This window comes from Pezoporus occidentalis, unplaced genomic scaffold (genome assembly GCF_034315485.1).
Source record: "Pezoporus occidentalis ecotype Australia unplaced genomic scaffold, CSIRO_AGI_Poc_V1 ctg160, whole genome shotgun sequence".
NCBI classification, from domain to species: Eukaryota; Metazoa; Chordata; class Aves; order Psittaciformes; family Psittacidae; genus Pezoporus; species Pezoporus occidentalis.
The window spans coordinates 1,898,765-1,922,718 of NW_026913426.1; the positions used below are offsets into that span (position 1 = coordinate 1,898,765).

Sequence of the window (23,954 nt, forward strand, 5' to 3'; positions counted from 1 at the left end):
CCACTGCATATTAAATCCAAAAAAGTCAAACTATCAGAAAACCTGCCTCCATGTTTGCTCTGCCATGTGTACACGAGGAATAGTTCTACTGTACTTCCAACTTCCTGCTCAAGCTCCGAGTGGCACTTTGAATACCCAGTATGTGGGCAAAGGGTTAGATTCAGTTCAGAACCACGTGAAGAAGTTCTTAAGGAATTGAAAGGAGGCAAAGAGAGCAGCAACTTCAGTAGCTATTTAAATGGTAAAATTCTTCACTAGTTTTTAATGCTAAGCATTGGTTTTTAGACTGCAGGAATGGTTAGGCTTATTCAGAACAGAAAAATTGCTCATCTGAGCTCTAAACACCTCGTGTTCTGTTCCAGAAGCAAAAAGCTACCACTGTGAGGGTGTGTATTTACCCTTTACATTTGCATACCTTTGTCTGCATCAGTAGGCATGAGGTGAGTGCTGCAGAAAATGCAGTGCTGAGCCTTTGGAAGAGGACAGTGATGAAGCCCAGGAAGAAGTGCTTTGTTCACCTACAGAAGAATAACAATTGTAAATGTTAACAGCTGCTCTTTGGTCACATCTTTGGTAACACACTTCCTGGTGAGTACTGTCCTCTGCAGTCACTGTCAGCCACCGCCTCTCAGGCACCCTTCGGTGTTTCCATCTCCTCTGACAGCGGTTACAGGGTCCTGAGCTGCATATCCCAACAGTGCTGTAACTAAGTGGAGCTGCACCCATCTAAACCGGCCACCCTCCTGCAGCTCACACACCAACCCCTGAACTCTGCCTCCCCTCTGTTAACCCCAGCTCGTTGTCTCCTGTTGCCCCATGACTAAGCTATGATTCAGAGTCCAGGACACCAACCCCTCCATAGTTCACCCTGAATGAGGATTACCAGCCTGGAGCACATTGTTGGTACAGGCAGAAGTCAATGTTACCTGTATGATGTAGGTTTACAGTGACTGTTCAGATTTAATTTACTCCTCTAAACTAAGTGGCTAGGAATTTCTTGCAATGCGGTACTTATAACAGACAAACCACAAAAGCCCCTTTCAAGTGCTTTATATGATTCCTGAACATTTTTTTGAAGTCTCTGAGAGCTAATGCCAATGTAGAACCCCCGCAACTGCCTGCAAATACCTTCTTTACGACATTACAAGGAACATCAGCAGTTCTCCACAAGGTGTCCTTTGGCCACTGGAAATGGAGTTAAGAGCAGATGGCTTCCTCTGCTGCAGACCACCAGACTGCTTAAATTCTTGGTGGAGGGCTCACAGGCTTTGTGCCAGGCTACTCCATTTCATCTATTGGCAAGTGTGAAAGGCACTGAAGAAGTCCCTGCGACATCAGAGATCAGGGCAGATGAGGGAGCATGAGGAGGTCATTGGAAGAATTTGGAGTCAGGTTCGTTAAGACAGAGTATTTGCACACATGGCTATTCAGCATCCAGTGTTCCTGCTAGAAACAGCAATTATTCAACAGTTAGACTGAGGGGAAAAAGAGAAAAATTGAGCAAGTACCCTCCGTTCAGATGGTTTCCACGCTCACAGTGCATTGACCTGCGTGCTTCACAAACAACAGCTTATTTGCTCTTCCCCAGCCCGGTACTCGCAGGAACGCAGCCGGGGCTGGCGGCAGCTCGGGCTGAGCGCGGTGGCCGTCGGGGTCACACGTGGCAGCGGTGAACGAGGCCGCAGCAGCGGGGCTGTACTGAAGGGGCTCCGAGGACTGGAGGCGGGGGCGTGAAGGCGGCCGGGGGTGCGCTCCGGGGCGGCGATGAGAAGCGTCACCGTTCCTTGGGTGGGTGGGTCCCCGGCGGCAGCTCGGCCAGGCCCGGGGCTGCCGTCCCTCCCATCGGGGCGGGGACGGGCCGCGTAGATACCGGGAAAGCTCCTGCCCAAGTTTCGATTGTGGTAGCAGCAGCCGCGGCCATGGCGGAGTCGGGATTGTCAGTGCTGGAGGAAGAACTGACCTGCTCCATCTGCCTCTGCCTCTTCAGCAGCCCCGTGACCGTACCCTGCGGGCACAACTTCTGCGCCTCCTGCCTGCAGCGCTTTTGGGCCGGGGTGTCGGAGAACTTCAGCTGCCCGCAGTGCCGGGCTACTTTCATGGGCCGCCCGCAGCTGCAGAAGAACACGGTGCTGTGCCGGCTGGTGCAGCAGCTCCAGGGCTGCACCGAGGCCGAGGAAGAGAAGGAGGAGGAGAAGGAAGAGGGCCCTGTGCTCTGCGACACCTGCCTGCAGGCACCCGCCGTGCGGACCTGCCTCACCTGCACCGCGTCCTTCTGCGAAGAGCATCTGCGGCCGCACCAGGAGAGCCGGGCCTTCCGCGACCACCAGCTCTGCCCGCCGCTGCGCGACCTGCAGCAGCGCAAGTGCCCGCAGCACAACAAGCTCTTCGAGTTCTTCTGCAGCCAGCACGGCAGCTGCATCTGCTCCCTCTGCCTCCTCGGACACAAGTTGTGCAACACCAGCCCCCTGGAGCTGGCCAAAGCCAGTGCCGAGGTGAACGGTGGGGGCAGCCGGCTCCTTCGGGGGCTCTGGGAGAGGGACCAGAGGGGAGCTCTGGTCCCCGAGGGCCTGGTGGAACCCTGGGTGCTGGTCATGGGCTCTGGTACGCAGGGGGGAGGCTGGACCAAGACTTGGACTGTAAATCTCGTGCCTGGCCTTGGCAAACTGTTATCAGCCCTCCAAAGCGTGCTACAGTATATCTTCAGTCATTCCTTGTGTGTTCCTCCTCTCTCCAAGACGGTGCTCCCAGGATCTGGGAAGGCGCTGTCACAGAGTTGAGGGCCAGTTCCTGGTTTGGGCTGGGCTGTGGCGAGGCCACCCCTGTGGGTGTCCCCCCAACGCTGAGCCCCTCTGCTGCTTGCTGCATGGGGGTCACTGTGTGGCCTTACTGTGTATATTCTTAAGAAACAAACAATTACAAAAGCAGCCAAGGGAGAGCTCTAGTATAAAAATAATATCCTCCCAGATAAAAGCCAGGAGGAGGTTCTCCATGGAGTGGAAGGGCAGGAAATGTGACCTTCCTGTCTTAGAATGCAGCTAAAAATCAGAGGGTAGATGCATGCCTGAAAAGTTTACATGGCTAACCTCACAGCTGTTCAGCAAGCATGTATCCTGCTTGTTCTCAGAAATCCTCCTGATTTGGCTTAGCAGCATCTTGAACTAAAGTCCAGCCTGAGAGCTAATGTGAAGTATATTCTTGGCACTGAGAACTGCTGTGCTGGTAAAAGCACTTGGTCCGTGTCGAGTGAGTCAACAGCATGCATCCTGCTGTTGGGAGAGGTGGAGCTGTGGGGAGGGTGCAGGCTCCACAAGCCACACTTATTTGGGAGAGTGCTTTTGCATCCCCTAAGGTTTAAGAAGCAGTAGGTTTAAAACCAATAGTACTAAATGCTTACAATGGTGATTTAAAACTTCCTGCAGAAATGATTCTTACCCCAATAAGCATGACCTGACAGAGCAGACATAGCAATTGCTTCTCTGAAATACTTCCTGATCTATCCTATTGCAGGCGGCACTGAAGAAGAGACTCACAGAGCTGTATAATCAGAATGAAAAAGCTACTCGGGCAATGAACACTTTGAGAATGAACCAAGGCCAAGCTGCTGTAAGTGGGTAACTGTTCAAAATGCTGTCAGGTTGGTTGGCACACACTGGCAACTGCATGTCATTCATGCTTGTACCCTTGGGACAACGGCTGTAGTACTGAGGTTGCATTGGCAGGAACAGAAAGGGGGTGTTCTGGCAGAGCCAGGCAGCTCCATGGGAGAGCACGGCATAGCTGCATTCTGATGCTGGTAACCACTCAACAGCACAGCCTGGCCACTGCCCCATGGCTGGGGTATGGAGACCCAGAATTCTCCTAAATTCTTGGGAGTAAAGGAGCTTTCTTTCTAAACTACATAGAAACAGAGGTTTTCTGTTGCTTGTTTCAAGTAATTGAAGCCTATGTGTTCCTCAGAGGCTTTCCTGTGGTAGTAGTAAGCAGTACCTTGTCCACAAATTGTGCTTTTGAAACCAGTGTCTGTTTTTGTCTGCTCCAGGAGACAATTTCCAAACAGAAGGATATGATCCTAAGTAAGTTTTCAGAAATTAAAGCTTTAATTGAAGAAAGAGAAATTCAGATCTTGAAAGCAGTTGCAGATGAAGAAAACAGAGTTTCAAGTAAGTTTGAATATATTTATGGCATTCTGGGAAGTAAGAAGAATGAAATTCAGACTCTCTCTGATCAGATTGAGATGGCACTGACTGAAGTTGATGACCTTCTGTTTTTGAAGGTAATATGTCTTTAAATGTGAATCCAATCCTTTATGTTTCTAGAATGCAGAATAACAGAACCCTGCTGTGGTAGTCCTGCTCTCCAGAACAGTTACAAACAGTAATGCAGACATGTGCCAGAACCTGCTATAAACAGGTGTACTGAAAAGTACACAAACACTGATGAAGGAGGGCTGAAATGGTGTCTGGTAGCTTCCCCCAATTCAGCCACCACCTCTGCTGCAAGCAGCAGCGCCAGATGAGTGAGAGATCATCCCCATGAGCTGTTGCAGCTCTGTGCTGTGACATTGTCTGATAGCTCTTTCAGGTATCAGTTAAGAAACAATACATGTGGTTGCTGCTGAAATTTTGCCATGGGTCGTGCCTGGCTGTAGCCTTTGCTCCTTTGCACAACCTCACCCCATTTAAACTAACTTGGTTGTACTTTCCTATGTATGCATGAGATTTACGGTTGTCATTTCAGAGAGCAACAGCACTACAAAAAACATCAATAAAAGATGCTTTTGTTCCTGTGGTTGAAATAGACCAAAACATGATACAGTCCTCTTACCAGTCTGCCGTTAACCTTAAAGACACTGTGAAACTTTCAGTGATGCCATCTGAGGAGAAAAATGTGGAAGGTACTGTATCACTGGGCAAAGTGGCATTTCCTGCCTTGGTTTTGAGCTTAAATGAGGGATCTTCCTCCTTCACAGTATCACAGTATCACAGTATGCTGGAGATTGGAAGGGACCTCAAAAGATCATCTAGTCCAATCCCCCTGCCAGAGCAGGAACACCTAGATAACGTTACACAGGAATAATCTAAACAGAATTAAAAAACCCCCACAGAAACCTAAAAAAAAACCCCACCCAAAACCCAGTGCAGCAAATACAGTCAGGTAAGATAGTGTGTCTTCCAAATTCTGTGGTCCTCTATTTCCACACAAAACTACTACAGTCTGGGCTAAACTAGGAGAAAAAATGTGCCAGTGTCTCTTCACTTTCATCTATAAGCTGATGAGTATCATGGTACTCTGCCCTTCTGGCATAGCTCAGCCTTTATTTCTTACAATAACTTATGCTTCTATTACATAGCAGGGTTGGATGCAGTTAGAATGTGGATTTGAGGGGAGAGATAAAACACAGTGATAAGATGGTGGTTACCCAACTGTAAAGATGCTGATTGTGTAAGAACAAAGCCCTACTTACCTGGTAAAGCAAATGTATCTTTTGGACTGGGACGTGGGTGTTTTCTATGCAGTTTCCAGCTCTGCCAAGCATCGCTTAAGTTCTATTCACATAACTGAAAAATAAGATTGAAAAATGTCTTTGCTAATGCCTTACTGTTCCTGGCAATACAAACCATAATGTGAAATATCACTGTTGCAGCAGGAGAAACACCTGGAAAAACTAAGGCCCCTCCTGGGGCTCCTCGAAACAAAAACGTAAAAAAGCCTGCAGGACCGCGTAAGTACTAAAGAACATCATCCCCTCCTAACTGTGGTTTTACCATCAGATAACAATTCAGGGAGTTACCCAAGAGCTGTTTGCTTTTGTGGTGAGGCAGTGATAATATGTAGTGAGCACTTTGTCAGGAGAAGGGGAGGGTGTTTGGGCTGTTACTGAGAGCTGTAAAGCACAAGCTGCACGTATACAATAGTGCACATACCCTTGGTGTGTGATGGTGGTGGTGGTCAGCGTGGCCTGTAAAGCAGAGCTGAGCCTCCCCAGCCTCTGGTTCTGACAGGGTGTTTTTCATTTGTACTACACATCTGTTGGCTTGTTTGATGGATTTGTGTGTACTGAATCCTGCTTATGGGCTGCTCATGGTCTCTTCTTTTCCTTTCCTCCTGTCCCAAGAGCATACCCACAAAGAGAACAACCCCTCAGCAGACCCAAGCCACTTTGCCAGGGGAGGCAGACAGCAGTAAGTGGTGATTAATAGCAGCCTTACTCAAACCTCTTACTGGCTATGTCTTGCCTATGGTCTAAGGTTGGGTGGATGGAGACGGTCTTCATGACAGGTTATACTGGGGCCTTCCAGTGTTGTTTTGTCCAGATGCTGATACTAATGTGGCACTCAGCCTGTTTGGAAGATACTCCATATTCTCTTTTTGAAATAAACCCAAGAAACTACTTCTGTTCCTTCCACTGAGCTCCTGACACATGGTACTTCCCATTCACAAGTTCTGGATGTGGAGCACTCGGTAGGGTCTGTTGGGGATGCTGCAGTTGAATGGATGCATAGCTCTTGTTGCATTAGAAGTTCTGCTGCAAAAATTAAAGGAATAGTCTATGTGCCTCATGAACAGACTTACTACTACTTACCCTAACAGACTACATCCTGAAGAAGAGTTGAAGCTCCTTCCAGGCTTATAACCTTGTGAAGTAGGAAGCAAATAGTAGGTTGTGCTTTACGAGTAGCTTTCCAATATGGGAAACATGGCTTCAACATGCTGGACTGTCAGCTTTATCTACTGCTGCAGCTTCACAAGAGTCATGATGATGGTGTTACAGCAGGCATAGTCTATCAGTGACTTCTCAGTCTCAGTAGAACTCACAGTTCACTCTTTTTATTTTCCCCTACAGAGGAGAAAAAGAAACCTGCTAAAGCTGGTGAGTCCAAACTTTGAGCACACTTACTCTAATTTCCACTGACTGCTCTTACAATGGTAAGCAGATGGTCACTAGTATTGGTGTATTAAGCAGAAGTTCAACTCTTGCTCTGAGAAGTCTCTTACTAGCCACTGTGAGAGCGATCAAGCACTGAAAGAGGTTGCCTAGACAACAGGGGGTTTTCAAAGCTTGACAAGGGATTGAGCAACCTGAGCTAATACTGAAGTTAATGCTCTGTGGAGCAGGAGGCTAAACCAGATAACCTCTAGAGGCCCACTCCAGCTGAGTGTGCCTGGGATGGTGTGCGAAATATGCAGGGTTTCTTCCCAACACCAAACTCTCTTTTCTCCTGTTGGCACAGCACCAGCCACGGGAACACCAACTGCTGCAGCTGCCGTCCAAGTTAAAGAGCTTCTTGACATCTTCCTGAAGAAATCCAGAGAGGAGCTTTTGCAGTGTAAGACACCCAATGTTATGCTACTTAAAGATGAGCTACTTAAAGATCTGGGGTTATGTGGCCTCTGTAGTTACCTGACAAAAGCACTTCTGGGGGGTTTTGGTTAGCTTAGGAGGTTATCAACTGGCTGTTACAAATGAAGGAAATCTGGGGAGTAAAAGGGGGCAAGAGGTTTCTAAGTGGTTCTTTTGCCAGGTGAATCAATTTTATCTTCAGTATTCATGTATCTTTACAAAGGTAAATCAAATTTTCTCAGTAATGGTTTCCCCCAGAATGACTGCATTAGGGTGGCCTAGAAACATGAGGTAATGCACTGGATTTTCCTTTGAAACAAAATTCAGGCTTTCATGGGCGCCCATGATGGCTTGCTTAAGATACTGTACCTTTCACTGCCATATCAGCAATCCCCTTCTTCTGCCACCATGTATCTGGGTGGCAAAGGAATCCCATGAAGATGAAGGAATAAAGAAAACTTGCCCTCCATTTGCCTGCTTTCTAACACAGACTTGCAGCTGATCCCAGTAGCTGTTACCGTGTACCTAAGAACTGCCTGCACTGTGGAGGAGAGCAGAGCAGGGAGATAAACACACATAGGAACAAGTGCCTAGGCAGGACAGTATAAATAAGAATATTTTGTTCTTCAGTACCTTCACATCATTCATGCCATTGCAGATGCTGCTAACGTCACGCTGGATTACAACACAGCTCATAACAAAGTGATTCTGTCTGACAGACACACCAAGATGTCTGTCTCAGACACCCCCATGAAGTATAACCAGCTCCCTCAGCGCTTCACTGATTGTTACCAAGTGCTGGGGTTCCAGTCCTTCAAGAGAGGCGTTCACTACTGGGAAGTGGAAATGCAACAGAACAACTTCTGTGGCATTGGCATCTGCTATGGCAGCATGGAGCGGAACGGGCCGGAGAGCCGCCTGGGCCGGAACAGCCGTTCTTGGTGTATTGAGTGGTTTAATAACAAAATATCGTCCTGGCATAATGATGTTGAAAAGTGCTTACCCAATACAAAGGCTACCAAGATTGGTGTGCTGCTCCACTGCGAGGCAGGGTTTGTGATTTTCTTGGCTGTGGGGGAGAAGCATAACTTGATCTATAAATACAAAACCGAGTTTACTGAAGCCCTGTACCCTGCCTTCTGGTTATTTTCCAGTGGCACTGTTCTGACTCTCTGCCAACTAAAAGAGTAAGGTCTCATATCTTAATTAAGTTTGCCTAAGTACTTCCATGCAGATAATCAGGCCTGTAGCAGCTCTTTGTGTATCTCAGTCTAAGGAATGAAAATTATTAGGTCTTTTAAGCAGTTTGGGAAATCTGCTGATTCTTTGGTCTAAATTGCTGAAGTAGTTAGATAGTGATACAGTAAAATGATGATAGTAAAAACTGGGATGAAAGGTTTTGAAAAGACCTTGATTGTCCTTCTAAAAAGATATAAATTGTTGTTAAATGTCTTCAGTAGCTGCTGTGACTTTTGTGGCTTGTTGTAAAGGATCCCCAGAATTAGTTTTCAGATCTAAATGTGTTTCACAGGTAGCAATAACCCCTTTGAGAAAGAAACAGGAAGAATTCCTTGACAAATTCAGGTTCCAAGCTTTGAGGCAGATCTCGGTGTTGCCTTTTTCTCTGTCCTCAGACTGTTGCCCATAGTCAGGATTTGCAATACACATGTTCTGGTGTATGAATCCATGAGATGGCACAGGCTGAGCTGTTAAGTAAGTTACAGTTTTATGACACTAAGTTATAAAATCTCATCAGAATGGAAATGCAGAGATTCTAGACTTGACAGGGAAGAAATCGTGTCAGAATCACCAGGAAGTACCATCAGCATCAACTCTGAGACTGGGAATATGCCAGAGAATCTTCAGGAAGACATCCTGCAGAGCAGTAGCCTGTGCCCTGTGATAATGCAGTTTGTGGGTTGAAGCATTCTGTCTCATGTTCTGAGCCAGCACATGCTTCAGATCTTCACACTGAAGGCTCTTCAGTTCTGTTTTTTTTTTGTGTGCTGAGGAGTTCAGGGAGAGCATTTTTGGCTTGCATAGGGAGCACAAATGTGCTGTTCACTTAAAGCAGGGTCTCCTGTGTGTCTTTCCTCTTTGTGAGGTGGGATATTCTCTGCTGGTGTATCTTCAGTTGTTCATATGGTAGAAACTGGATTTTCTACATGTTATTGGGACTCTGACTGGAGGAGCCTCAAGACAGTGTGCACACTACCTAGAAAATGCTGCTTCTTCTCTGCATGAAGCCTATGGGCAGATAAGTGGGTCTTCTAAAACATACAGGGAATTAGAACAAAGGAGAATACCCATCCATTCCCCCTGGGATGGATTTTTAATTCTCCTGGTGTTCCTTGCTTTGGGTTGTGGTACGTTTTCAGAAGTCCTCACCATGTACAGAAGAATCTGCACTTCTTATGACTTTAAAAGAATCAGTAGGCAAGCAAGGTATTTGGATCTCATAGTTACTGGGCCTGTATCTTGTTGATGCCTCTGGACTTACTATGCTAGCTCTTATTTCTTACAGTAGCCCAGGAAGAACATTCTTGAAGCAGAGTATTCTTGGACTCTGATTTGTAAAACTTCCCCTTATGGGACCTGGTGAAATAGAACATAAAGCTACTGCTGGCAGTTTGGAAGGGACTTGTTAGGAAGCTCAGAACTCCTGTCCATTTCACATTAGCCAAAGTACTTTAGAGAGAGACTTGCAGGAATTCAGGTTTGGTGTCTCTATTTTTACTTGGTTTGTAAACTCTTAGTACTTTGTCAAGGATAGCAGGAATCTGATGAGTTGCTTCCTTTTGCCCATCCTTTCTTTGGCCAGAATAGGATATGGAACTGGTGATGGACCTGAAAGTGCCAGGGCTGTCTTTGGAGTAGTTGTACTATCTCAAGGGTCTCAGCTTTCCAAAGCACACCCAGCACTAAAACGAAGCAGAACACTTCAAAAGGTGTGGGAGGAGGATGTGCACTGATACGAGCCAGCAATGAATGCAAAACCTTTTTCCCTGAACTTCCAGTTTTTCAGCAGTGAGGGACAAGAGCAGTTTCCTCTGAGAAATCCTGTCCCTTCAGCTGCTTGGCTGTGGCACAGTGCTGCAGATCCCTCAGCAGGGTCCTGGAAGAGCACTCTGTCTCCTTGGCCATGAGGAAAAACGTGCTCTGATGGTTTCTGCAGTGGAGAAAGTCCACATTTCCTGTTGCTTGCTTCTTGACTTTTAAGGGGTGTTAATGATAAACTCTAAGTCTATGAGCTTTTTTAGCCATACTCTGGAGTGATACTCCAGCGAAGTTAAGAGCAGCTTTTATTCTGCCATGCTGGACAAGGTGGGATTCTTTAAATGTGGTCTTCGTGTATGACCAACAGCACATAACACAAGAGGGGTTTTGGATTACCACAGGCAGTGAACCAAGCCTGATGCTGTATTCCCGATGCTCCTTTTTGTTTTCTCTTGTGCTGTGAATCACTGGAAATGATGGAACAAGGTTCTGTTGATTTGGAATTAAATGAGAAATGAATAACTGAATCACTGCACTCCTGAAAACTTACTTTGGTTAGCTTTGGATATCTTGGATATATGGAAATGGGGATGATTAACATTAGAAACATTAGCTACAACATGATAAATAATGAATGGTTCAAAAGCCTCTTCAGCACAAGTGAAGTGTTATTACTCTGCTAGTAACTATGTAAGCTGTCCTGGTTTTAAACAAGATATAGATTCAAGCATATATTTTAATTATACTCCTGTTAGTCTAGAAAAAAACCCTAATCCTGGTATTAATGAAGCCATGAGATTTATAATGATTTGCATATTAACATACAAGCTAGAGTAAATGGAGAAATGCTTGCCCACAAAATACAGTGATCTGTTTAAATTTAATCTTTTCTTCAATGAGACACAACAGTGATGTACTGCAGTATAGAAAAATAAATGCTTATGCAATTATAGACCTGTTGATTGTACTGATATATCAGCTATGTACTTCATATATACACATATACTTCAGTAAGTATACTATATGTTAGTTCACGTAGATGTGTCAGCTAGACATCCTTATGAGGGCCACAGACAGAGTTTATGCCATCTGTTCTATGACTGTGCCTGTAACTGTTGTAGAAGCTGTTGATCTTTTTAGCTCTAACGTGAATTAATAGTTGTACTCTGAATTCAATAAATACTCATAGTAAACCCTAACTCTAAATGTTTCGTTCTGTGCTGAGAACTGAAGAAAGCAGTAAGGAAGGCAGAAATAAAGATGCCACAGTGTACAAATAACAGGGGTTTTACTGCATAACTCACTGACTTGTATGAGAACTGGGGAAGAGAGAGCTGCTTAGGCTGTGGTGTAACTCTGGAGTTCCCAGAGTCAGGCAACAGTATTGTTTGATCAGCATGGCAGGCAGCACAAAAACTAGGGGAAGAAAAAATAGTCCTCATCTTTACTAACTACCTGTCTAAGAGGTCAATTAGATCTGCCAGCATTTGGCCTCAGTTTCTGAAGAAAGACAAACAAGTATTTTGAGTCTGCATAAACCTGACTGTGACTACAGCCTGGGTCTTGAGCAGGTCCTGAAACCCAGAGAGGTCAGCAATGCTCATCGCTCACACAGGGTCTGTTTTCTTACTTGCTAATGTAATTTCTGCTTGATTTTCACAGCAGAAGGAACAACAGACCTGGACTCCAAATTATACTCTCTAGGAATGCATGTGAAAATGTTTATCAGGATGTTTCCTAAGACTTGTTTCTCTTCCTAACTTAAACCCATATTTGTCTAGAGTTTAACAGATGCTGTTTCTATACCCAGTTCTCAAACTCCTTCCCACCTCTTCCCCCTTCCTGACTGCCTCCCAGTTGAGTAGCTGCAACTTCTCAAATAATATGTCAGTTAAAAACATGTCATGGTGTGGTCGTTGTATAACTCCTATTCAACGTCCATGTCATTTAGGCTTTCATTGGCAGCTATTTTGTGCCATTAAGAAGTTCAAGACAGCAATTTGTGAATCTCGCTCAGCCAAGTAGAACTGTGAAAAAAAAGGAGTTATTTCAAAAGTCAATTAATGCTGGTCTGTCAGAGTGCTCCTCATTCAGGTTTTTTTGCAGGCCTTGTCATGGGCTCACATCTGTCAGCCCAGTGTTTCCCAGGCTGCTATCAGATGCTGTTACATTGAAAATAATGGGTTTATTCACACCATTTACTGGACTCTGTGTGGCAGACACATTTGTATATCATTTTACGGTGTAACAATTCCATTTACATAAAATATAGGCAATTATGTGAGTCCAGCCAAAGCTCAGTGTGAGGGTGGGAGGAACCACCATTAAAATAATAAAAGCTAATTGAAAAGAGGCAGATAATTTAGGTGAAAATACCATCCTGAGCAACTCTTGATCCTATATTAGTTCAACAGGACGTTAAGGAGGTGAGTCAGTTGCATTATGTCTGTGTCTGTATTAAACTCCTCAATGTTTTTCAATGTAAGAAAAGAATGTGTACTTTTTACAGCTCCTCCATTCCATTTTAAAAATAAAGTAGCTCTTGGTAGAGAAAGAAAGGGGGTTTTTGCTTTAGGGTTAGGTTTTCCCCCCAGCTTATATCTTGAGACAAAATGATAAATGTTAACTATGACTGTATAAGTTATAGGAGCACAAATTACACCTCTCTAAATGATCACTGCAGACCACTGAAACCAAAACTCATCACTCTGAAATGAAGAAAAGCATTTAGGAAAACTGTAAGTATTCTGAACTCTGACTTCCCAGGACTATTTTGGAAGCTTTGCTAAATTTCAACAGAGTGAGATCAAGATCATTAAAAAGGGAGAAAAGATAGACTCTTGGTCAAGAGCAGAGAAAAAACTATTCCTCTTCCCGTATTAAGCATACAAATCTCAGTGCAGAATGAGCTCTCATGAGAGGTGTTACCACATGTGCTCCCTCACTGATAGCAGAAGGTATGAGATACGTGAGTCAGGGGGAAAGCTCAGCACAAGCCCCCAGTTTCAAGACTTTGTCTCATCGTTCCTGTGCCTTCCCACTAGAACCCTTAAGGTCTCTGAAGGCCACGACTTTGCCATTTTGTACTGGAACAGAAAGCTTATTGTCCTACTTGGTTGTACAAACAAGGTTCTTATCCTTTTGTCTGAGACAAAAGTTGAGCTTACATTGCAGTGAAAAATACTGAAACATTTACCTTAAAAATAATAATAGGATTAGAGAAAGGGAGTGAATGACAGAGGGAATAACCCTGTATTCATGTAACTAATTTCCTCCAGAACAGCGTGTTGAAAATTCAGAGCATTTGCAACAGCACAGAAAAAGCAAGATAGACACAAGGGAAAGACCAGCTGCACTCAAAAAAGGGACAAATTCACTCTGCCATAAGCAGGGGAAACCTCATTCAAATCAGTCAGGAAGACTTAGCTTGCAGTGTTCATTCACAAACCTTTACTTCACGGTGTTGGTCCAGTCAGTCAAAGTCTTATTACAGATTCTTGTGGCTTTTTTGTCTTTCAGTGAGTGGGGGAAACGTACTATACCTCTTTTGATTTTCTGATGGACACATCAGGCACAAGTCCAACAAAGAACAAATGATTAAGTGCATAAAAAGCCCTGCTACTTTATGAAATGTTACAGATCAGAAGGATTATGGAAAAGGCTGCACCTCCTTCCTGGAAGAGGCTGAAAGACTGAAGCTTGCAGTGCCAGAGGGAAAATGTTCAACATGCTTTCCTCAGTAAAGATAATTAATTGGGTTAAATTCAACTACAGTAAAGAAAGAAGATGACTTGTTTGCTTGCAGTTGCTCACAAATGTGTTTTGACTAAAACTTAGGTCTCCCCTGCCCCATACTAAGCCTGGTTCTATCTTGAAGTCAGCACTAATGAAAGCTGTCACCCAAATTCCACCAAGAACTCCTCTTCCTGCCTCAACTCTCTGTATGTGAAACACTGATGCTGCCCTGACCTAACCACAGCTCCTTGCTGTGACAATGGCTGTCTACCTTGTCACACTAACAAAAGTCACTGAAATTACAGTGTATGACCCGATTTTATGTTACTTTTCAACTCGTTTACTGCTCTTGCACTGATTCAAGTTTACAACCTTATCCCAACAGAAACACTGACCTCTTTGCCCCAGTTGACTCATGTTTGTATCTAAACGTCCTCAGTCTTGATGTTGCAAGATTTGCACGAAATGTAAATAGCAGCAGCACAGCACTCAAAGTTAACACTGACTTTAGCACAGCAGGACTTTTTTTGAGTGTGGGCCCTCTATAAATTGTGTGTTTTCCCCAGAAAAAGAATATTTCTGACTTAATTTCTTTTCTTAAACAAATGAAAACAAAAATATTTTCTCCAGAAAAGCTTTTTACCCAACCACTTGGAGAAATTCAGGTGCCACTACTATCTCAACTCTATGCCATACAGGGAGATTGCACTCAACTAGAAGTAATATATCCAACATCCAAGATCTCTAACAAGCTCTCATTGTTCTCATTGATTGCAAGGATTTCAGGTTGCTCAGTGCAAGGCTGACAAGCCCACAGAGCTGTGGATTAAATCACCAGATCACATGTGGGTTTAAGTATGTTGTTTCATTTCACACTGGGTTATTTTAGTTTTTCAACCATACTTTCACAAAACTACTTGCTTGTTCTAAAAAGAACACATTATTTAAAATGGATGATGCTCTACAAAAGCAAATATCAACTATGACATTAATGCTGTAAGAAGTGGCTTAGCCTCTATGAAAGACAAAACCCAACACAAGTCTGACACATACAAATATACAAATCAGGAAGAAATTCAGTACCTTTGATCTATACCAAAATAATATATTTTATGTCATATTTAGAGTGTAAATACCAACCAAAAAAGAGTAAACCATTTAAAAACCTTAAGTGTGGCATTGATTTCCAGCTCTCAAAACCTGAATATCCAGATATCCTTCAATACTTTGCAATGGCCAGTTTGCTCAGGTTTTTCCTGATGTGCAGTAATCAGCACCTAGAATTAGTTGTGGGGCCTGCACTAGGAATACCCAGCATTACGTTCTCATGCAGACAACACTACAACCAAAACTGATTATTTCAATGCACTTCCCAAACACCTTTTCTCATATGGCAGCGGTACTGTAACCTTAAATCTTAAACTAACAATAGCGTGTGTGCCTTTAACATAGTAGAATAAACCAAACCATTCTAACTTACTAACACGTAGAGAGAAAGGAATGTTCAGCTGATGGGGGAAGGAACATCATGGAACTGATAACAACTAAGATGATGTAAATGAGGCAAAGGATGCCAGCCTTCAAGACAGCAAAGTGGCGCCCAGCGTGGAGCGAGACTGGAACAGAACAGAAGCAAGAACATACCAAATGCTAACTCAGCACTAGGACCTTGCAAGCATGAGCAAGCCCTGAGGTCATTCAGTAAACACAGTGAGGAAGACTATGGACGACCACCAAAGACCCCCACTCAGCAAGAAAGCACATGTGTAATTAGGATGCAAATACTACAATTAGTTCCTGGAAAAGCTATGAATACGCATGAGGATGCTAAATACATGTAGCTGCTGTTGGCAATTATCAGGCACGCTCACCTTTGCGAAGTGATTCACATTTGCGCCCAAGTGCTGCAACAAAGAATGCTGCTTTCTGAAACTCCACATTGAGTCTTAGAGAGTTTCTCCAACTGACTTTTACAGGAACAGTACAGTGTTAGTGTTCCCATTGGCTAAAGTGCAGTATCCCTCACTGGCCTGTCTGCATGGAGCAAAATCAGATGCTGTCAACTGTGCAGAAATCAACAGGGTGCTGCAGAATTACTTCAGCTGTGACTGGGCCCCAGAGGGTTAGTTAATCTCTCTGCTAACCCACAGCAGGCAAAAAACCTAGCAAACCTGCCAACTGCCTGAAGGTTTAGTAACTAAGGCTACAACTAGAGTTAACATTCATTAAAGAGTAAAACCAAAAGAAATAAGAAAGGAAATCAAGTAGATATGGGAGAAAAGAGAAAAAAATCTAGAGAAAAAGCACACAGCATGTACGCGGAGCAAAAGATGTTGAGAGAATTTTATAATACTGAGCACAGGCTGCTTTCTAACCACAACAAAAGACAACCTTTTCAAAATTCAGAGTTACTTTGGGATGTCAAGAAGATGCAAAGAAGAAACTAATGAAACTAATGAAAATGTGGACTAAAAGTCAAAGTTTACAGCGCTCACAGAGCCATTATCTTCAGGAGATTCTCCAGGCCCCAGTTTTGGTGAAATTGTTAGCTTTAGTCTTTGGGTGTAATCTACTTCAGACTCGGTATCAAAAACTGGGCTGAAATTTCTGAAGTCTCAACTCCGGTGTCACTCCCTTCAGTTGAGCTGGAACTCACATGGGTTGGCTCCTCTTTCCCTTGCAGCCCAGTAAATGAACATGAAATCTTTAAACCGAGGAGCACAGCCCAGCCAAGCTTCACCAAAGTGTTCATTTCCAGTGAAAAGGAAATCTCCACCTCCCTTCTTCACCTTGCATTGCAGCAGGGTCCGGATAGGGCCTCGCCATTCACCACTTGCTTCATCCTGCTGGAAAATCCTGTTTTTCTGCCTGTAGACTTTGTGGACGCTGACATCAACCTGTGACATGTGGTTCTCTGAATCGTGGGAAACATTTCGGATAGATCCTTTCACCACTAGATGTGAAGAAGACAGGAGTTGGTTATGGAGCAGCAGGTAAGCAGTTCAGGTACTAGGAGCTCACTGAATGAAACAACTGGAGAAACAGTTGTTTTGCAGTTTGTACACCTACCACCTAAAGGTGGATGTATTTCTGAGCTTACACTGCATCCTGTACACAGAGAATCCTTACACAAACAGGCCAGGTGCTTGGAAGCATGATTTGTGACTACTCAAATCATCTATCTGAGAAAGAAGCATGTAACTTGTTTGGTAATGCAGAGTAGCAGTAAAGGATGAAAAAGCACATGAAAAAGGTTAGCTCAGGGATTTGTTTTATTCAGTCTATGTTCCAAGACAATGACTGTCACAGGCTACCTCCTTCCTGTCTCCAGGGGACTCTGAAGCTTTTCCTTTGACAGCAGTAGCACAGGGTGATCCCAGAGTTTGTTCAACATTTTTCATTTAAAGGTTTGGCACTTTTTTCCCTCCCTCAAATGTCATCCATCCACCAAAAGACACTTTGGGAGATGACTGACAACATGCAGAACTCTTAAAGCAACTTTATCTGAAGCCTTATTTAAAAATCACACATCATGCATGTACCTCCTTCTCCCAGAATTATCTTGGGAATGAAAGCCTAACAAGCCATAGTCTTCCTGACTGAAAGCTTCCCTTGCATCAGCCACATGGAGAATGAAACATCCCATCTGACAGATGTTTGCTGTTCTGAAGCCATCTCTCTCATTCTCATCACCCCCATTTTTTCACAGCAATCAATTCTTCTTCTACTAACTGAATTAATTTCAATGCCTTATCCAGAAAGGCTCAGAAATATGCCACCATTTGAGCCAAGAGCTCTTGAGCAAATAAGTTACCGATGCAATGGGAACATCACCACACTTCTGCTACACGCTCTTTTATTCAGGTACAGAGAAGTCAACAACCTAAGAGGCAGAAAAAGCTTATTTCTGGAGTTTCTGAGAATGTCCTCATTTAACCCAATTTCCAAGGGAATCCAGAATTCTGTGTAACAGATGTCTCTGCTCTCTATCTCCCTCTTTGTGTGACCAGCTTTAATCAGATGCAGCCAAGTCTATTGACAAGCCATAATGCCCTTGTTCCTGGTGCTCCATGTTGCTCCTGCACTGCTCAGGGCCTAGTGACTGTAGATCCCCATCTTATGAATAACTATAAAGCTCCTATTCACTCCCAGTGTCATTTACACTTTCATTAGTAGCTATTTTCTCTAATCAAAAAAGTTGATGATAGCGATTTGTGAGCACAGGGCAAGGAAGTCAGGTCATAAATAGAACTGGTTCAAAGGGCTATTTCTTCTGCTCTGTTGGTGCTGCAAATGTAAGTGTCCCCCATTGTGTGCCTGGGCCTCCACATCTGTCAGTCTCTGGTCTTTCAGGCAGTGCAGAGGGACAGCACCTTGCATGGGAACTGACAACTTCATCAAGAAGCAGCAATGTGCTGGATTGCATCAATTAATTTAGAAGAGAAAGAAAAACTGCCAGCTGAGGAGCACTCTACAGAAGCATGTTCTACACTCTGTATTTGTATTTGTATTAGCACCAGGATGTCAGCATTTGATTTTATCGGTAGCCTTCAAGTATGGCAACCCCTAGTAGGAAAGCAGGAATTTGTGTGGTTTTTTAAACACTGAATAAGGGTAAATATAGTTCACAGTTTTATTTCTTTATGTAGATACATTTACAGCACTATAATTGTGGCCATGTGGAGACGCAGCGCTACAGCTTTAGCTATTGGACATAATCAAAGAGGTACAAATTTTCATGTGCAAAGCTATGGGAACATAATGAACAAACCATAATCAAAAGAAAAAAATATATTGCATTATTAAGTAAACAAAACATAAAAAGTTATTAATGTCCCATCAAATCACTATCTTATTATGGAATATTATCTGCTTTGTTTTGTCATAAGGCCTAAAACCTAACCAGTATATCACTGAAGGAAGTTTAAACCACCTGAAATCCTTAGCTAAATTACAAACAATTCACTACCCCTGTAGAAGAACTAGGAAGTATGTAAATTGTGAGGAAAGAGAGTGGGCATATTCATCACTGGGGGATGAAGGGAATAAAAAGGAACATACCAAGCACATAGAACACGTGTGTATGCATGTCCAAACAAATGTAACTTTGCTCTATTTGAGAACCAGCAGCACACCTGTAAATTACTTTCAGGTTCTTTTTAGAACACAATCTTTCTGCCTGCAGGAAATGAGGACCTTGAAACAAAGCTTGTTCCTTCTGGGTTTCATTTCCCCCCCATTCCACTTCTTTTTCACACTAGTGAAAGCTAGTGATCTTTCTCAGATCATAGAGCATCGTCATGATGCTGTATTATTTAAGAAGCAAATAAATCCAAATAATCAATGCATAATTAAAGATAGAAAAACTTTCACTTGTTCAGCTTACCAAAGTCACTGCTGCAAATGGCCATGAGAAGCTCCATGTTGTCACAAGGACGGCACATAGCTAGAAAAAAACAACAGTTGGTTACTGGTAATACTATACTGTGTCTCACTGCTGAAGGACTGGTGCATTACAAGAGGAAATAGGACAGAACTACCTGGTTTAAGAGCATTATGATCAGCTGCAAACCAAAATTCTTGTTATGTAATATAAATAGAGCAAAGAAAGGATGTTGTTGGTGTAAGAATAGGAAAGAAAGGTATATGCAGTTCCAAGCAATTTAGATGGCTAGTCCCATTTCCAAGAGATCATTTTAAGTTCCACTGACCATTTGAGGCCTTGATGAATTTAAATCCCTTCTGAATATCATATTTAGGGTCCCTGCATCTACTCAGGTGTTCTCAGTGATGGTACTGCCAGGGGCTGAAGACACCCATGATCACAGTGCCTACATCCAGGACCCAGATGGTTGTTAATAGAGAGACAGAGTTTCTCTTTACACTGCAGCATTCCCTCCCATGCCTACAGGGTGCCCTCACAGTGGAAATCAGAAGGACCTCCCTTGCAGTGACAAACCCCTCATCCCAAAACATCTCCTTTCACCAGCACCACATAGGCAAGGTGAATGGATATTGGATGCCACCTTGGATCTGCCCCAGCACCGTCACCCTGAGGCTGACCCTGCTCTTACCTTCGACCAGTGCCATCTTTTTGAAGTCGGGGCTCGCAGCGCTCTGGTTGCTCAGCAGCTCATACTGGAAGCTGGCCATCCGGCGGCTGATGTCCCTCTGCGGGCTGGCCTGCAGGAAGAGGGCCACCCGTCGTGGCGTGTGGGCACTGAAGCAAGACACGTGGTGGGGTTGAGCCCCTTCTGCCTCGCTCACCACCAGATGCAGCTGCCCAGCACGTTCCACATAGATGCTGGCACCCTGGAAGTCACTGGCAGGCTTGATGCAGACAGTGGTGTGGCGGGCACTGGAGAGGTTGGGCTCCAGAACGACACGCAGGGCTCGTGCGGGGTACATCCACTCCAGGGAACCCTCAGTGCAGCGCAGATGAACCTGCTCCACCGCGCGGGAACGGGGCTCCCAGCTCAAACCGCTGCCAAGACAAGACCAGGAGTCCATCACCAGCCACAGGCACAACAACCCTGACGGCTGCCAGAGCCACAGCTCCTGCTCCCAGCTCTGACTCTGTCCTAGTGACGAGCTAAAACCTCCTCCAGCTGGGCTGCAGGGCAGCGGGGGGCTCTGCTCACACTCGGTGCTGCGCCAGGCTGGGTGGAAAAGGAGCCTCAGCCCCTTCTGCCTGCAAATCTATGCTTGGATGCCCGCAGCATCCAGAGAGATGACAGAGGGCAGCTTCTCTCTGCCAAATAGCAACGAACTTCCTTATGTGACAGCACGGAGCTCCTCACAGTCCTACCTGTAGGTGTGTGGGGCTGAGAGCCCCCGAACACAGGCAGCACTGTTACCTCTGACAAAATTATTTAAAACCCTACGTTTCTAAATTATTTTTAGCGTTTTCAGTAAGAATTCATCAAGAAAACGTTTCTAATGAAAGCAGGTGGGGCTGCCGCTGCTCCTCAGCTCTCGCTCACGATGGTGCACTACCACTGCCTTCAGGAAAGTTACTTTGCTTACTGACGAAGACTAAATCTATTAAAAGGAAAAATGCAAAACGCAGAGGGAAGGGATATGATTTCAGCTAAAGCTCTGGTAAGTGCTCTGCTGTCAGAGAAAACCCTCCGGCGAGGCGGAGCTGCCGCCCGCCCTCCCCTGCTGCAACCCGCTGGTCCCTGAGGGCAGCCGGGACACCCTGAAGATGGAGCCGCCCGCCCCGGTTAAAGGGTCGGGTCCGGTGCCCCCCTCCATTGCCGTCCCCCTCCGCTCCCCCCCTACCTGCCCCTCCAGCTGCAGCGGTCGGCCCGGCCCGCTCGCTGCCCGCCGCCCGCCAGCAGCAGCAGCAGCAGCCGCAGGGCGATGAGGGCGGGCGGGCCCCGCGCCGCCGCCATGGCGGGCACAGAGAGGCGCGGGCGGGCGCAGGCCGGGCTATAAGCGCCTGAGGGGAGAGGAGGGGATGGGATGGGACAGACACACGGACACCCGCCGGGCCGCCGAGGGGAGGGGGAGGCCTGGCCACCGCCCGCCTCCATCCCAGGGCCACGCAGCCCCCCTTCGCCTCCACAAAGCGACTCACAGTGGGTCCTCACGGCACTTGATGGTATCGACACCATCAAAGCCAACGCTGAATGACTGATGGAGACTCAATGGCTTAACTTTTGCTGTCACGATGACCTTTCAGGGGTCCGCGCACAAGGCGCTGCAATTACCACGCCAAAAGCCTACCAATAATGACATTTCTATATGCATTGCTCTCTCCCTATTTCCATAGGGACACAGGGAGCTGCTCGCTGGCAGGTCAGAGCCGGAGAGGCTCCTTGCAGCAGCTCCTCGGCGTGGAATCGGGATTTCACGGCCGGCTGGGACAATGGCGCTGGGCGCTGCCGGGGCACATGCCGGGACCCATGCGACATTGTTCCATGGGCACCGGGATGCTCCGGCCATCTGTTACCTTGTGGTTAGCAGCGGGTTCTCACATTGCCCACAGATGCGCAAGGGAAGGGATGGGAAGCGGTTCCTCCATTGCTTTTCTGCAGTGAGGGCTTTTCCTGAAAAGACACTGGGTAGAAGAGACATCCTGAAATCAGAGTCTCAAGGTCTAACGCTGGATCCCACAAACCTGACTTGGGCCCCCACACAACCACTTCACTTTAAATTCACCAAATAGTTCACACTTTTGCTTATATTACTGATGCGAGGAATAGTAACAGACTAAGGAAAGGGTTAAGATTGATATGTATTGATTGTCTTAACTTAGTATAGGGAACAGCTATGTTCTTGTTCTTGCTAGTCTTGTGGTTAAACTGTAACTCAGAATAGAATAGGTAACTGAAACACATTGTTTAAAATCGGGACCCTTTTCCCTCAAGAGGATGAATGTCTGACAAGAACCCGTTTCAGCTAGTCTCTATGAGACTTGAGGTTGCCAGCTGGGGAAACTGTGCCAAGGATGAAAAGTGCATGGTGAGGAAGACCTCTTACTTCATCCAGAAGACCCTGGCCCGAGATCACCAGGTGACAACGCGCAGGCGCAGAGGGAATGGCATTAATGAGTTTTGGGAAGTAATTGGAATAATCTCCTCCTATGCTTGTGAAATCTGATGAATATCAGATACGTTTGTGCATAATAAATACCCAGCTTGTTGAGCTCCCCGTGTGCGACTTAGGAGGAGTGATCCCCCTTGCACCCGGCACCGCAATAAACATACCTGCTTTATAACTCTTTGTGAGTTACGAAGCTCTGTTCTGTAAATCATTACCCAAAGACAGACATGGAACTTCAGTCTGGACTGTGTTTTTTCATGTTCTTCCCCACACATACCTGTAGTGTGACTTCCCATGCAACTTTAGGCTAAAGCCTGGCTCAAGTTGGTGCTGTGCAGGCTTCACTCCAACAGTCTAAAAACAGTTAAAAAGATATTAAACCTCAATCTTGATTAACATTACTGCCAGTGATCCTCAAAGCTGTGAAACTATTGCCTTCCTCATCTAAAGAAAACCCTGCTGAATGTCTATGCTCTGACCCCAGCTTGAATGGAAAACAGCACACAAACAGCCTGCAAAAGGCTGGATCATGGCATAATGCCAAAGCTAAAAGGCCAGAGCCTGTTCTCTCTTTTGTGTAAATGAGATTGGGGAACAGAGGAAAGGGCTGGGGAGGGAAGTGACACTATGATAAAGTGGCCCTGTAGGAGGATTTATTCACTTCCAAAAGCCCAAACCACCCCATCTGCTGCCTCAGGAGAAAGCACTGAGCCACTTGATCTCTGAACCTCTTCCAGCAGCATTTCCCCTTTCCCTGGAAAGCCCCCTGTGGATTTTGCTGACTTGCACTCTCTGCAGCCCTCCCGCCTCCAGTTTCAACATCCCAGAATGCCAAATCATCTCCTGTTCAAACTCCTATCCAGAAATTGCTCTTTAAAGATAAGAAAGTTGCAGGCAGTTCCCCTGCTTAGACTAAATACAGACTGCATCACAAACTGTTTTAAGATCCCAAATTACTGACAACATCAGGGAGCAGGAACCATGTAGGCATTTCATCTCACTAGAGAAGTGTGGGGTTTTAAAACCCTTTTAAACATAACCATTGTAAAGCCACACAAACTCAGCTTTTCCCCAGGGGTGAATACCTTGAGGAGGATAGACCAGAAGTGGGCAAGCAGCTGCCAAGACGTTGTAGGTTACCAACAGTATTAGTTTTACCTCTGGATGACATTCCCATGTTGTCTAGAAATTTTTCCATGTATCCAAGGTTTGAAATGCTTGGACTTTGTGGCAGAAATCTCAGGCACAAGCATGGCTGCAGTGTTCCAACAAGATACAACCCTGATCTCAAGATGACCAAGCTGATCATACTGCAGCTATCATCACTGTT

General features: G+C 45.2%; 2 protein-coding genes across 4 annotated transcripts; one reads left to right on the top strand and one right to left on the bottom strand.

Moving 5' to 3' along the window:
* Nucleotides 1–1,809: 1,809 nt before the first annotated feature.
* Nucleotides 1,810–11,538, top strand: TRIM25 (tripartite motif containing 25). The gene is given in 10 exon segments (XM_062612656.1): nt 1,810–2,492; nt 3,508–3,603; nt 4,040–4,273; nt 4,738–4,894; nt 5,645–5,722; nt 6,116–6,135; nt 6,137–6,182; nt 6,845–6,871; nt 7,233–7,328; nt 8,001–11,538. Coding segments are annotated over 10 exon segments (1,860 nt in total). The 5' UTR covers nt 1,810–1,919; the 3' UTR covers nt 8,534–11,538.
* On the bottom strand, nt 11,201–23,940 carry LOC134160552 (meteorin-like protein). Of its 3 annotated transcripts, XM_062612658.1 has the most exons (6): nt 22,902–23,940; nt 21,359–22,128; nt 20,342–20,558; nt 20,149–20,257; nt 19,461–19,520; nt 11,201–17,027 (listed from the first exon to the last, which is right to left on the bottom strand). In XM_062612658.1, the coding sequence occupies exons 2-6, from the start codon at nt 21,691–21,693 to the stop codon at nt 16,711–16,713; spliced, it is 1,038 nt and encodes a 345-aa protein (XP_062468642.1). In that variant the 5' UTR covers nt 21,694–22,128; nt 22,902–23,940; the 3' UTR covers nt 11,201–16,710. The 3 variants fall into 3 exon arrangements, with proteins under 3 accessions (XP_062468642.1, XP_062468644.1, XP_062468641.1); XM_062612660.1 differs by having other exon boundaries at nt 20,149–20,558; nt 22,032–22,128; XM_062612657.1 differs by lacking the exon at nt 22,902–23,940 and having other exon boundaries at nt 20,149–20,558.
* Nucleotides 23,941–23,954: the final 14 nt, after the last annotated feature.